Genomic DNA, 15,599 nt, shown 5'->3' on the forward strand with positions numbered 1-15,599 from the left:
TAACGGACAGGTTTGCTCTCGTGTTCTCCAGATAAGAAGTGGTGGTATTAAATTAACTCATTTACATGCTTGTTTGTTGAGGATGTTCTTCATTACGTTTAGCAGATTGAAGCTGCATTAAGTGATTTCTGACCACAGGGGGGAGATAGACTTAAAGAGTAATTTAACTAAATCATTGTATTTATTATACTATTATACTTTTTTGTCATACTGTCAGTTTATTCTGGTTCAATTCTATTTTTTTTTTTTTTTACAGAAAATAATTAATTCTTTCCTTCAGACCCAAAAACCTGTAAAATAAAAGGCTGGCTAATATCACCATAAAACTTTAACTTTATTCATTTACTTTTGGGAATAATTCAAGATTTTTTTCATGGATTTTTTCCCAGCAAAATGCAGCAAGACAAAATAAGGATTAAAGTCGAGCAAGTATAAAGACGAAATTAGACAATTAGCAAGCATTGTTATAAGTATTTAAAGATACAGGTTATCCGCTACAGCCATAAGTTATCAGCACCAGAGATCTAAGTTGATGTTTCATGTCTCTGTCATTGTTTTGTGTCTCTTTGTGGTTGTTTTGTCTTGTTGTAGTTGTTTTGTGTCTCTTTGTGGTTGTTTTGCGTGTCTTTGTAGTCCTTTTGTGTATTTTTGTCTGTTTGTGGTTGTTTTGTGTCGGCAGGAAGCTAATCAAAGCTAACTGAAGGAAACATTTTGTATCAACATAACAATAAAACATTTATATTTAAATATGAAGCCAAAACATAACAGAACATATCTGCCAAACGTAGTTCTATATCTATTGACTGCACTATTTACTTTCGTCTGTTTCTTTTTTATTTAATGCATTACAACAACCAAACAACTGTTCGTTTTACAAAACGTAATTTGTCAATCAACACTGCCCATGTGACTCCTGCAGGTGTGTCTGTGTGTCTGCGTTACCTGGCCGAAAGCGTCTCCTCACTCTTCACACTCAGTCCATCCAGCAGAGTCCCTTTGCAGTTTGATGTCGGTGGTGCTGGGTCGTATGTGCTGACCTTTACAAGATACAGATACTACAGCCTGTACTTTCAACCTAACATAAAGTTCTGGCCAAACATTGGACCGGACATCTGGAACAGAGTCTGCTTCACTTTGGACTCCATGAAGAATGTGGCCCAGGTGTTTAGTGGCTCAAACATCAGCATCAGGAAGATGCTGCCCCTTCAGGTGAGAACAAAGCAGCACATACTGGAGCAAAATGTACTTGTTTTGCATTTTTGTAGCTTCAGCCCGTAGACTGTAAATAAGAAGTGGAGGTAGTCGTCGTGGCGTCACTGTTAGGGTTTGAACAAAGAGAAAGGCCGGCCATCTGCTGTGTTGTCCTTCCAAGGCAGAGTCAAAAACTAGCTGGTTCGAGTCATAATCAAATCAAAAGATATTTAATAACTACAGAAGCTAAACAGTTGCAAACTGAATCACACTATTAATAACATAATATTCCATGAAATATCAGATCCAATCCGAGCCACCCAACAGGCTGGTATGCCTGCTTGATGGCCAGCAGAAGATCTCCCTATGTCCGGAAAATCACAGTCCTTTGTTTCAAGCACGGGTCATGTTTCACATTCCTTAGCCCATTGATCAGCTCAATGATTGGCTGAAATCCAATAAGCCCCTCCTTGACACTTGACCTGTTGTTCTGATCAGACACCTCACCCAGCCACTTTCTTCCAACCCCCCCGCTTCCAACACATTCCTCAACCCCCTCACACTACACTCCTTGGTTAAAACTCCTACAAGTAAACACACTGTGACACATAATATCCAGCACTAGGAGCGCTTTAAACTTAAATTCCTCACACACCCATTGGTTTGTGAACTGTAGTTTTGAAGCCTCGAGTACGGCATTTTTGCGGTCGCCATCTTGTTTTTTTGCAACTAGTGAATGGAAGTGACCATATATGGACTGCAGAGGGGTGATGCCGTGGTAGAGACGCCGTATGCGGCTCTGACAGCAACCTGTCAATCACAGTAAGCCCCCCCCAAAGCATGCCCTGCTTTATGGTCTACTTGACTCTAAATGCACCATAATGTACTAAATGAACATCATGATGTATTGAAGAAGACTTGAAACTAGAGATTGAGACCATAAACTCATGTTTACAATGTTTACTGAGGTAATAAATCAAGAGAGAAGTAGAGTCATTTTCTCATAGACTTCTATACAACCAGAGGAGTCGCCCCCTGGTGGACACTAGAGAGAATGCAAGTTTCAGTAATGATAAGTGATCAACAATTTATTTTTCAGTCCCCTTTGATGGTGCCAATTTGTTTTTTGTGCATTCATGGGTAAAGTCAGAGTGATCGGACAATGTAGACTGTAATAAAAATAATTTAGTTTGTCAAGTGCACGATGCAACATATCAGTCTACTGGACAGACAAACCCATTTTACTGCAATAAAGTGAGTGAAAACTGTATCTCATTAAATTAAACAATTTGCAGTTGAAAAAAGGTAATGAACCACAATATATTTTTATCGCGATACTACTTAGTTGTAAGTGTCGTGATGATGTCCTGGAGTCCCACCCTGTTAAACAACACGTCCCAACGCAGCCCCTTGTCTTGTTTTAACTTTGGGCTGTTTTTCATCTTTATCTGTTTTTGGCCCAAAGACAGAAATATCAGAAATATGCTTGCGTTTTGTATAATTTATTAAATTGCACATTTACATGTTTCTGTTTTATAAACCTTAAAAATTGTGGAGGCGGGGAGAGCCTGATTTCCACTGCCAGTTATTCACAAAATAACTGCATATGTATCAAATTGAGTACATTAAGGTCTCACTACAATAAGAAATCACTTGACAATAATAATATCTGACAAACTCTTGATTAATTTTGTCTGCAGTCATCTTTAATCTTCATTATTGTCTCTAATATTATCTGTCTTCTATTTGTGTGTGTGTGTGTGTGTGTGTGTTCAGTATGTCTGGTCAGGTGAGCCTGTGATGGATTTTTCAGGTTTTGACGGTCAGTTGACAGACATCCAGATTTGGGATTATCCTCTCAGCTACAGAGAAGTCTTCAACTACATGACCAGTGGCGTCTACGCGTAAGTGTGTGTGTGTGTGTCCAGTTTTGAAATATGTGAGCGTTCTCCATACAGCTTGTTTTTGACTATTATGACGCGCAGAATTCAGGTGGAGGGCAGGAGGTGAAGAACCTATATATATAATGCGCAAATTGGAAATGGAGGACAGTGAACACATAAAAGGGTTGGTTGAACCTGCGCGCAGCAGTTATCGCCAGAAAATAGAAACACATATTGGATGTGATCCCTATGAAGAAGAGAGATTTTTGTCTGTCGCCGTCTCTCTGTGAATTTTTGCTCAAACCAGACGCATTATTGCTGCAGTATTGAACCTGCCTCCATCTGCAGAGAACCTATAGGACCAGCACTGAAAACCACAACGTTATTTTATCATTAATTGTCCTGTCATATATTATTATTTATAATAATTTGAAACGATATTAATAGTTGTTGTAGTAGTTGATGTTATTTTATCGTTATTATTATATTCATGTTTTTTATAAACTTGTTATAAATCCACTATTTGTTTTGCTGTTTTTAGGCCGTACCAAGGCTCCGCCCTCTCCTGGTCCTACATCAGCTACTCCCCCAGAGGACAAACACTATTGGAGGACACCTTTGAGTTGCAGGGGAGACAGCCAATCAGCAACAGGAGGGGAAAGAAAGGGCGTCGACCAAAGGGAGGGAAGACCAGGACGTTTTACAACGTCTGGGAGAGTAAGAGTGAGCAGCTTTAATGAAACACACCTCTGTTCCTCTGTTCTTCATTCGATAACGAAGAATTCACAAAAATCAATCAAGCAACGATTAATCATGAATGAAATTCAAACTACTACCGATTACTGATTTTTTATTAAAGTACGTGATGACATTATTCTGACAAACTCGTCTCAGTAACGAACCCTGTGTGATTATTCTTCAAGTTTAACTGACACGCTTCACTTGATGTTCTCGTATAACATGTATTTGGTTCCTTCATTTTTCACGTCATTATAAAACAATAAAGAGATGGCTGACACAATATCGTTACTGATTGTACATTTTATATAAGAAGCAGCTGGGCGGTCAGACCCCGTTGTGCCATCGAGGAACATTTCACCATTTGAAACATGTTTATTCATATAGAAGATGGATATTTGTCCTCATCAGGGGTTGAAATAATTATCCATGTTCACTCACTTTCTGGTTCAATTTGAGTCTCATGATACGATGGAGTCTGTTACAGCATTTGGAATACAACAATAGTCTTCATTACTATTTTTATTTTACCAGTTATTAGTTTTTTAAAATTTTATTACACTAAATTACTACATTATATTCCTTAAACTTATTCTAATACCCAGACTATACTCTAAACGCATTTTAAAACAATATTTTCATAACACGTTTTCAAAATAGTTGCTTTTGACTACGTGGTCACATGTCTGTAGTTAAAAACAAGTATACCTTAAAACTGTAAACCTGCATTCTCTCTACTGACCAGCAGGGGGCGACTCCTCTGGATGTATAGAAGTCTATGAGAAAATGACTCTACTTCTCTCTTGATTTATTACCTCAGTAAACATTGTAAACATGAGTTTATGGTCTCAATCTCTAGTTTCAAGTCTTCTTCAATACAGCATGATGTTCATCGATATTGATCAAGGTGACATTCACCTTGTGATTGACGGGTTGCTACGAGAGCAGTATACAGCATCTCTACGCGACTCCTCTGCAGTCCAAACATGGTCACTTCGAGGCCATGGCATCGTTTTTCGGCTGAGATAAATCTGTAAAAAGACGGTACACTACCTGGTCAGCAGCAAACAGCAGACAGACGGAGGAACTAGCTGTTGAACATAGAGGAGCATTTAGCAGCTGAAGAGACGGATATCTGCCTCAGCAGGAGGTGGAGACCAAAAGCGGAGCTAAAAGAGAGAGAATATTGGACTCGCATTCATCCGGTGGACACAAACAAGACTCCAAATCAACTTTTAAGGGGCAAAAAAGTGTTCTATGTTGAAAAACAGACAGGAACATAGACTAAAATTGAAGCCGTCTGTTTAATGTCAAAAATACCCACCGCGGTCGAAGCAAACAAACAACGTCAGGGTTCCAAGTCACAATAAAGTTAACGTACAACTCTGATAATAATTATCATAATTATCTTTTAATTGGCTTACAAACAAAAGAAACAACCTGTCGGCCATCATGTGAAGAACACGCTTCTGATCAACACTGTTTGTTAAACCTGTCGTCCGTCCGGCTGTGGGCGTGGTTCAGAGTAGTGGTTACATGGCTTCAATAAAAACACAGATCGTGAGCGTCAATGCAGCTAAATGTGTGTAGCGATGCAACATAAGCAGCTTGTATTAGCGGATGTTGACATTTTGAATTTGTAGTGTCTTATTATTGATGTTAATGTTATATATACATATATAATATATCTATTATGAATATTTGATTATGCTGTTGGGTTCACAGCTGGCAAACGTTTTATCTGGAAACTAACTAAGTACATTTACCCAAGTACTGTACTGAAGTACAATTTTAAGGTACTTTACTGGGGTACATTACACTACAATTCAGAGGGAAACATATTTATTTTTAATCGTCTACATTTATTCAATACCTTTACTTAGTTTGCAGATTCAGATTGATAATACAAAAAATAAATAATGATGTATTATTATAGATTAAGATAAAAAATAACTTTATTGATTTCTGGGGACTCAGCAGTAAATAAAGTAATTAAAATGAGCTCCACCTTTAAATACACACATTCATCAATAATTATGATTCCATATTATAATATAAATGTTTCTGATCTGCATATTGAGCACAGTTATTTTAGTTTCTTTGAGTGTATTTTGATATCCAACACTAGTATTCCTACACAGAAAGTCTCAGCCATAAGTTTTTGGCATAAACATGTTTTTAATTCTTAAATTTACCGAAACCGTTCCCTAGCTGACATGAGCCGACATTGTAGATCATAATCCGTGATTCTGTCCAATATCAATGCTTTCTGGGCGTCTTCATTACATTATAGTCACATTTTATGAATGTTAAAATGCAACAGTTTCAGTGTCTTGACAGCAAAAAAACTACAAATTCAAAATGTCAACTTGTCTCAACAACATTATTCTAGGACAGATAAATAAGCATTCTATGGAGCTGTTCTTATTTATATCTCTGTATTTAGACATCGGTCGCAATAGCAAAATAATTATTGTACATCATCGTATCTGGGCCGTCATTTCACTTTACACCATTATGTACAAAACTCTTAATTCTCTACAGAGTGAAATGTGAGAACAGCCCTCCGTTAAAAAAATGTTAAATTGTTAAAATAAGTTGTTATTTTTACAAATATAAAACTTACATGGTTGCCCAACAACCAGCACACATTTGAGTTATTCTTCTTTACAACGATCTGCTGGACAAAGTATTCATACAACATGTGTTACACGACGGCGTCAAGGAAACAAACAAAAACACAATCCATGCGTCTGAAAAGACATTTTCAAACGAGTGATATTCTGAGATGTTTCACCAACAACACTTTTAGAAAACGCTACAAAGTTATTGTCATTTAAAACTCTGAAAATACAAATAACTGAATAAATTAAATGATCTGTTATTGCTTTGAATAAAGATGGTTTTGTTCGTTTTGTTTGCATTTTTTTTTTTGGGGTCCAAGAATTCTTTTGTGAATTCAAATAAAGTCAGAAGCTTTTAGTTTCAATTTAATCTTTTGTGGCCGGGAACAGTTTAAACAATTTAAATAAATGATCAAAGTCACATTATTGTTCTTTTGAAGGACTTGATTCTGGCGATGTAGCTCAAAGCCGTCACTGAAATGACCAGAAACCAATAAATCAATATAAAAATGTATCGTCTGAAGACAATCTGCAGTTAATGAGATAAAACATGCCGCCGATTGATGCAGTGCTAGTTAACCCTTTATTAGAAGATTCCTTTTAGTTCCTCTGTGACTTTGTCGGTTTTGTTTCAACGATGCATCCGTGTCGTTCACTTGCTCATCAGAAAACACGTAAAAACAGACTTCAGCCATATTTCTTTTTGGGGTCTGAAGGCAACACTGAGGATCCTGAGCAGGAGGATCGATGGCCGTCAGAAGTTGTTGTTCTTCAGCGGAGTAAGTTTAGTTTAGTGTGAGAACAATCGTTGAGCTGCAGCTGAAAGACGCTCTTATTATCTTTACAGGAACCAGATTGAGACGAACTCATCGAGTCCTTGGTTCTCCTTCCTGTAAGGCACCGGCATCATTTTTAAAAAAGATGAGTTAAAACAGAGCTGGCTGTAGTGTTTGTTTAACGCACACAAGCCACCAGTCGGTCACCAATCACCTGAAAACACGCTGGTTTTTGGACAGTTTGGACTTTCTTGTAATTTTCTTCGAGTCTCACAGAAGCTCAGAATCAGGTGGAAATCAGTGACGCACAGGTTTTGGATTCAGTCTTCAGAAAATGATTCACACCAACATTTCTGAACATTTCAGGACATTTTGAATGTTTCCCTCATGCTGTTACGATGGGCTACACAAAGCCCATGTGACACGAATACAGGGACGTGATTGGCTAATGAGCGCGAGAGACAAGAGTCGTTTACTGCATCGACAGTTATTACAGGGTCGCTGGTGCTTAATGCTCTCTGTGCGTTTTATTAGTTAGTATAGCAGTTCAATTTAATCATAAAGCACTGCTTGGCTCTGCTCGGCTCAGTTTGTTTGCATAAAAACGTGTGTGTGTGTGTGTGTGTATGTGAAGGGCACACTGGTCCAGTTAGTGATGAAGTGCACTTCTTTTAAAAACGTGAAAAAAAACCTCCAAAGTCAGTTCCACCGGACAGCAGCAGTCCATCGCCAAAGTAAAGATTAAAAAACATCAGGAGGCTAAAGAGCTGAGGGTCACAGGTCAGCTGCGTTCTTCTTCCTGCTCTTACCTTCAAGGCGAAGACGAGTCCGTCTGCCACACAAAGGCTCAGATGAAGCTCTTGTACCCGAGCGGCATGCCGAAAGAGCAACGCTGTGACGAATCAAGCGCTTCCTTTTCCTTTCCTCATAACGTCTCTGTGACGGGAAAAAACACAACACCTCCTCAGAATCTTTCAATTCTGTTTCACCTCCTGAAAACTCTTCGGAGGAGTTTATGTCGTCACATGATCACCGAGACGAGAGCGACGGTCTGAATCCCTCTGAGCTGCTACCGGAGACGTTTGGGTAAAAAAATAATAATGAAGAACTGAAGTTGGATGAACAAAAATTGTGCTGTGTGCTTCCCATGTTAGAACCAGAAGAGGTCCTCAAACTGGGGCCCAGTCTGGGAGGAGACCCACTACCCCCCAAACTTTAAAACAAGCTCAGACTGGGGTAAGAGTTGCAGACTGGGGGTCAGGGAGTGGAGGGCTTGTGGAGGATGCCCTGCAGGTCCTCTGGTAAGGCCAGGATCACGGCCTCTATGTGGGCCCTCAGCTTGGCCACAGTCCCTGGACGCACCGGCAGCTGCTCCCTCTCCGCCTGAGTCTGCAGGAGAGAAAGTTCAGACACAATATTAGTTATTCTTTTAAATCCACAGTCAGACACTCACATATTAGCTCATATTTTATATTAACGATCAGCAGATTTGGGATTAAACTAGAATGGTCCTTTGACTGCAGTGGTAAAGGAAGAGCACCAGTAGTATCACTGGTACATGTAGCAGCTGGAGTGTACTTGTATCAGTACTCAGGTTTAGTACGAGCAATAGTTACAACAGTACGAGTAGTGCTCCAAGTTAATATGCGTGGTCCTTGCAGCAGTAGATAGTAGTAGTAGTATATTAGTACTGGTAGACTAATGTATTAACCAGAATAAAATACTTATTATTCTGGAAATTTTGTTTGGAATTTTTATTTTTATTTCTCTAAAGTGATAAAATACTTTGTCGTACTAATAGTACTGTTACTGGTACCAGTACCAGTACTCCGTTTAACTAGAAGCAGTAGTTGTAGGAGCTGCTTTAGTTCAACATGATATTAAAATATTAATCAACTTTTTTTTTATGTTGAAACACAATCGTAAAAAGTACATCACAAATATAGCAGCAGTAGTTGTGGTCTTAGCAATAGTAATGAAAATATGAGCACTAGTAGTAATACTCGCAGCAGTAATAGTAGTAGAAGTAGAAGTACTAGTAATAGCAGCGGATGAGTTTGTACCAGTTTATCTTTCAGCTTCAGAACCAGATCAACTGTCTCCACCTCAGAGTGCTGCTGGACTCTCTGCTGCAGATCCTAGAGACACAGAGAGACAGACAGGTAGAGACAGACAGGTAGAGACAGAGAGGTAGAGACAGACAGGTAGAGACAGACACAGAGAGACAGACACAGAGAGACAGACAGGTAGACAGAGACAGGTAGAGACAGACAGAGAGAGACAGACACAGAGAGACAGACACAGAGAGACAGACAGGTAGAGACAGACAGGTAGAGACAGACAGGTAGAGACAGACAGGTAGAGAGACAGACACAGAGAGACAGACACAGAGAGACAGACAGGTAGAGACAGACAGACAGACACAGACACAGAGAGACAGACACAGAGAGACAGAGACAGGTAGACAGAGACAGGTAGAGACAGACACAGAGAGACAGACACAGAGAGACAGACACAGAGAGACAGACAGAGAGGTAGAGACAGACACAGACAGGTAGAGACAGACACAGACAGACACAGACAGACAGACACAGACAGACAGGATGAGACATGTCCAAGCCTAAATAAATGAAGACACCCTCCATTCATTTACATCGTTACTGGTTTCCACCATATTGATATTTGTGCTTCCAGCACAAGGAAGTAAGTGAGCTACGTAGTGTTCTAAACGGTGTCTTTCTTTCTGTTGTGATTGTGTTTGTTGTTATTTCCTACTTTGTTGTTCTGTAGACTGACAGAAAGTTAATACCCTTAAAAGTCCAGCTACGAACAACATGGATTAAACATTTGTGGCTGTTTTTTTGTATCTATAATTCAGATTCAATGCCTGTTAGTTATATATCGTCCGGCCGGCTCGGTCTGCTCTGTGCAACCGCATCATGTCTCCGTCAAAACATATTTTTACAGCTGTGCCCGGTGTAATCCAGAGGTGAGAGAACAATTTGGGGCAAAACGTGTCAACTGATTTCGTCAGATAGGCCTCAACAACTTGAAAAGTCTGGGAAAAAGTCTGAAACATCAGTTCAGGTTTACAGAACGACTCTGACTGCATCTGACCTTCACACTTCCTCCCTCCCTCCTCACCTCCTCACACAGCGCCTCCAGGTGCAGAGCCTCCAGTTTCTGGGTCATCTCTCTCCTCCTGTTGCGGAACCAGCCGTCAAAGTTGGCAGACTTGAGGAAATTCCTTCAGACGCAGAAAAACAAAAAACCCCATCATGATGAGTCCACATGAGGCTGATGTGCATTAATGTGTTGCTCTGCTATCAAAAGTCATGGTGGTAAAGTTAGCTGTGAATAGTGTTTATAACACATGCTGGGTTGGTTAGTGTTGTGTTTACCGGTAGAGTCCAATCCAGTCTCCTTTCAGTCTGGACGTGAGCTGAGGTCCGGCCTTCTCCAGCGTCTTCATGAAGTCCTGCTGGATGAACGGTCGCAGCTGAGGAGGACTCTTCCAGGGACTGATGGACTTCTGGAGAGGCATCAGACTGGCCACGTACCGCTCCTGTGACACACACACACACACACACACACACACACACACACACACACACTTAAATAACTTCAGAATCAGCTTTATTGTCAAGTAAGTTTTCACATACAGTGAAAGGAACGTTTTGTTTTGCTCGTCATGTATTTGTTGTGTTACAAATGAAGTTCCTTTTGCATCACTGTGTCGTATAATGACAATAAAGGATTCTTGAATATTAAAAAGGACACATTTTCCTTGGTAATTTGATGCATAACAATAAACATATATTTTGACAAACAAGACAAGAACAAAACCATCTTGATAAACTTAAAGATAAAATAAAAATCCTCGCTTGTTACCAGTGGAATCATGAAGCTCTGCGTCAGTTCTAAAAAGTAGCGTCGAAGAATTGCATTTTGGGCCGCTGAGGGTCTCTTCTGCTGGACACCCTGGAAAACAGACAAATAAAATATCATCATTAAATAAAAAAATCTTCATTATCAAACATTACACTGCTCTCAGTTGTCCACATTTTGAAGCAGCAAACAATCGACGTTGGAGAGTCGCGATGCTTCTAGTTCAAGTACACTTCTCAGTAGAAGTTTGGTAGCATTTAAAAAACTACGAAGAACAAAAACCTTTCTCAAAGCTTCTCCCATTTCATAAATTATGGTCCCATTTAGAGTCAAATACACCATAAAGCAGGGTATGCTTTAGGGCGGGGCTGACAGGTCGCTACCACGATGTTGTCCGGTCTGGGAGTTGTCCGTGTTTTCGTCTTACAACTTTAATCCTTTCACGGAGTGTTTTCAGTTCATGAAAGTTAACAGTAACATTTTGGTCTCCTATAAATGTCTTATTCGTCTTCTGTCACTTCTGGCTGCAAAAAGCCAAGATGGCGACGGCCAAAGGCCAGAACCCGAGGCTTCATAAGAACAGTCCACAAACCAATGGGTGACCTCACGGTGACTACGTCCACTTCTTGTATACAGTCTTTGTTGTTACCCCCATGAAGTTTAATGGAAAATGGCTCCAATCAGTCAATCAATAAAGCGAGTTCAGACGTGTGCAGCGCATTGACCGGTTCTTACCTTCTGAAGCTGTTTGATGATTTCTTCATCTTTGTTGAGATACGGCTTATATGCAGTGTACACACCTGTAAAACACACACACACACAAACACGCACACAAACAGTCAGTGTTCAGCTGGTCTGACAGTGACTCCTCATAACTGTGGATGTGAGCTTGTGAGAGAGCTGCAGGTCGGCTCTGTGAGGTGCTTGACATTAAAAACAAAGAAGCACCGATACTGAGAAATAAACACGGAGGCTGTGAAGCATTTACCAGGTTTGGAGTCCAGAGTTTTGAGGTTTTTCAGTTTCTTGACTTTCATCTGCTTGGCCATCTCTCCTGAGAGGAGCAGACAGATGGAGAGGAAAGACCAGACATGTTTTTACAATGCGTCACCTGATGTCTGACTTACAGCTGAACAGTAATTCAGCATCACATATACTGTATATTCAGATCCTTCACTCAAAGCTACTACAAGGAACTTTCATTTCAGACAAATATCACATTCCAGCAGCAGCAGTGTCACCCACCTGCTTGCTTCATGTCTCCGATGCGGATGATGTGCGGCCAGTGCTGCAGGGTTTTAGCAAAGAAGGGATTGGTCACTCCCAGAATGACCGACGGCCTGAAGACGGAGAGAGAACAGAGAGAGACGCAACAATTATCAACTCAGACGAACACTAACAAATCTCTGTTCGCAGTTACAGCAACAAAAAGGAGCCAGAAGCTAACGTGAGCAAGACCACCTTAAATATTTTAGAGGAATTATGACTACAGAGAGTGGTGAGATCTTTACAGTGTTTTTACGTTAATCTTGGTTAATATGCACAGCTGCAAGTAAACTGGAAAATACATTTTCATTAGCCAAGTAAACAACTTCATAGGAATATTGTCCTTTCCGAAATAAGGTAAAACTTGACTTGCTCAAGGGCCACACAGCTCTTCTGGTTCGTCTTTACTCACGGAGCCTGAGTCCTGGTCGTGTACTCCTTAAACTCGCTGTCGTGGATGGTGAAGTACGGCCGGAAGTCACTGCAGAAACGCAGAGGAGAGATACAGCTGTGGAGGGAGAACGGGAGAGAGAGAGACAGAGACAGAGAGAGAGATAGAGAGACAGAGACAGAGAGAGAGAGAGAGACAGAGAGAGACAGAGAGAGAGAGACAGAGAGAGAGAGAGAGAGAGAGAGAGAGAGAGAGAGAGAGAGAGAGAGAGAGAGAGAGAGAGAGAGAGAGAGAGAGAGAGAGAGAGACAGAGAGAGAGAGAGAGAGAGAGAGAGAGAGAGAGACAGAGAGAGAGAGACAGAGAGAGAGACAGACAGAGAGAGAGAGAGACAGACAGAGATAGAGAGACAGACAGAGAGAGACATCTTTATTGTTTGAAGACTTTCGAGACGTTGAAATCTCAACTTAAGATATGTCACATGTTCTCCGTGACTTAAAGACATAAAGTCAGAACACATTGAATTTTACATAACATAACCTGCCCCCCCCCCTCACCTGACCAACGCCAGCACGGTGTCCGACGACTCGGCTGGCGACGGCGCCATGACGACGAGTGCCTCCCCCAGCAACACCAACTCCCACAACATCTGGATGTGGAAGAAGACCGGATAGAAACACCTGGAGAAGGAGAGAAGTTGAGGTTTAGAGTTTATAGTCTCTTTATAGTGACGCTGTTCACACAGATTTACTTCACTTTCTTCAGCACAACTCATCTTCTCTGGTGGATTTTCACAAAAGTATTAAAATGACCTGAAAACATAAGATTCATAAGTAGACCATCTTACTGGAGTAGATGGCTGATCATCTTCTTTGGACATGGGAACATTAGACTGAGGAGTCTGTCTCAGTGGAGTTTTATTATTGGTCTTTATTTGACAAATTATTCTGAATACACATTTTTAAGTTTCCAAATCCTCTTCGTTACGTCTAGTTTTATTATTTTTATTCCTGTGATAAAGGACAAAATAAAGAAATAACCCTGAAGGTGAGCAGTCAGCTGTTATTATATTAAGTCAACACGGTGATGCTGCAAACCTTTCCATAATCAGCGTGACTACTCATGACGGTCACACTGACCCTGTGAGTTCTGTGAATACGGACACTAACTAAACAAATAAACAATCACATTTTATAAACACAAACTGAATATTGAAAAGCAGACGTTTAAGGAAACTTCCGTCTTTATTTTCTCCCGTACAAAAAAATAATATATTTTGGCAGGTTTAAAAAGAAAGGTGGTTTGGTTGACAAGGCGCATGAACATCCTCGAAAAAAACAAAAAACAAAAACATTTAACAGTGGCGCGTCGAACACCCTGATGTGTCACCCAAGCTGCAACTACGGCAGCAGAGAAGGGCCACTCTTTGTGCTGCTTTTTGATGAACAGAAGAATGTATTTAAACCTGTTTAATACTAGAAAATACGCTCAATGTTACCGTCACTGCCCTAACCCGTCCAGAGTAACAGAGATAAGGATGGTGATCCAACATCTAACATTTTACGCTTGCATGCTGTAAAATGCGACAGGAATGTACTAGAACATCCCGGTACTTTTGGAAAACTGTATTTGACATACTATGTACTGGGATCTGGCAGTACAGTGGTATCGGTGTCTTTCAAGCCCCGAAAACCGTAGCAAAACTGCTGCACACCTGTTTTCAGAGGCAGCGGCAGCAGAGAGAAGTGCTGCAGTACTGCCCTCAAACAGCAGGCGGTGACAGAAGCTGGTGTGTCGCGTGGAAGGAAAAAACAGCTGCAGGTCTCACCTGAAGAGGTCCACCTCATGGATGGTCGGGAGCACGATGGACACCTGACTGTCACTCTGGAAGCAAGCACATAATCACGTTTTCAATGCAAATTAATCAAAACATTATATTTAATATTAATATATTCTGTATGCGTTTGCGTGTGGTCACCTGAGCCGACTGGACCAGCTGGGAGGTTCCTGGTTTGTCGTAGCAGGTCGGGATTCTAATCTGCAGCAGCACACAGATTATTACTGAGAGTATGAACTCTACACTGCTTCTGAAGGCTTTCATCAAACGTAGGACGGTAGCGAACAAGTCATAGTTGTTTTTCATCCAGGTGATTCTTTACACGAGGACACAGTCAAAGTATTTTGAGCATCAAATTACTCGTTTTATGCTCCAAAATGTTATTTCTATTGAAATGTACACTTTGTTGGTCAATCACATTATTAGATCCCAGGCTCCCCCCAATGTGCTCTTCCAGATATATATTAAAAAAATGTATAAATATATAAAGAGAAATCATGTAAGTGGAACAACAATGTACAGCACCAAAAATATTTAAATATAAAGTTTAAAAAGACTACAATAACAAGTAAAAGGGAAAATGAATAATGACGGTTTCACATTGAAGTTGTAGAGCGCTGCTTTGACAAGTCACACTGAAACACCTACTGACGCCTACCCAGTGAGTGTGTGTGTGAGTGTGTGTACCTTGATGACCACGCCCATAATGGGAAGCGTGAGAATTCGTCCCGGATGGGGCGTCGGCCAGCGGTCTATGTCATTACAAGCTGTCAATCAAACACACAAACAGTGATCTGGATCAGAATAGATCAACACTGCGGCCGCTCAGAGCTTTACAGAGAGAAAGTAAATAAAGTTTATCTACACACACTCAATGCAGTCTAATACAACTGTCTGTACAACTGCTCTGCAACAAATCCCACTTTCATGAAGTTGTTTATTTAACGATTCAGTTCAAACATTTTCAGAAACATGTTGAGAGAAGTTTATACATCACTAAAAACTAT

At 40.5% G+C, this 15,599-nt stretch overlaps 2 protein-coding genes across 3 annotated transcripts in view; one reads left to right on the forward strand and one right to left on the reverse strand.

Annotated features, from left to right (window-relative positions):
• The window catches only part of dennd6a (DENN/MADD domain containing 6A), a 35,246-nt gene that overhangs the window by 13,664 nt on the left and 5,983 nt on the right, over window positions 1-15,599 (reverse strand). The window contains exons 7-19 of one of the 2 annotated variants that reach the window (XR_004212676.1): window positions 15,280-15,359; window positions 14,734-14,793; window positions 14,584-14,639; window positions 13,313-13,435; window positions 12,779-12,874; window positions 12,346-12,440; window positions 12,089-12,154; window positions 11,836-11,900; window positions 11,104-11,193; window positions 10,614-10,777; window positions 10,357-10,459; window positions 9,276-9,350; window positions 7,819-8,601 (exon numbers count right to left, since the gene is read on the reverse strand). Coding sequence is in view for 1 of the 2 variants with exons in the window: in XM_031844158.1 (XP_031700018.1) it covers window positions 8,470-8,601; window positions 9,276-9,350; window positions 10,357-10,459; window positions 10,614-10,777; window positions 11,104-11,193; window positions 11,836-11,900; window positions 12,089-12,154; window positions 12,346-12,440; window positions 12,779-12,874; window positions 13,313-13,435; window positions 14,584-14,639; window positions 14,734-14,793; window positions 15,280-15,359 (1,205 nt within the window). In the remaining variant the exon portion in view is untranslated. Of the gene's footprint in view, window positions 1-5,799; window positions 8,602-9,275; window positions 9,351-10,356; window positions 10,460-10,613; window positions 10,778-11,103; window positions 11,194-11,835; window positions 11,901-12,088; window positions 12,155-12,345; window positions 12,441-12,778; window positions 12,875-13,312; window positions 13,436-14,583; window positions 14,640-14,733; window positions 14,794-15,279; window positions 15,360-15,599 lie in introns of those variants that run through there. The other variant, XM_031844158.1, reaches the window with a different exon arrangement.
• LOC116381764 (uncharacterized) lies at window positions 598-4,095 on the forward strand. Its single transcript, XM_031844176.1, has 3 exons — window positions 598-1,209; window positions 2,968-3,095; window positions 3,616-4,095. The coding sequence occupies exons 1-3, from the start codon at window positions 841-843 to the stop codon at window positions 3,809-3,811; spliced, it is 693 nt and encodes a 230-aa protein (XP_031700036.1). The 5' UTR covers window positions 598-840; the 3' UTR covers window positions 3,812-4,095.

Source organism: Anarrhichthys ocellatus, unplaced genomic scaffold (assembly GCF_004355925.1).
Source record: "Anarrhichthys ocellatus isolate YVR2014 unplaced genomic scaffold, GSC_Weel_1.0 scaffold1, whole genome shotgun sequence".
Classification (NCBI taxonomy): Eukaryota; Metazoa; Chordata; class Actinopteri; order Perciformes; family Anarhichadidae; genus Anarrhichthys; species Anarrhichthys ocellatus.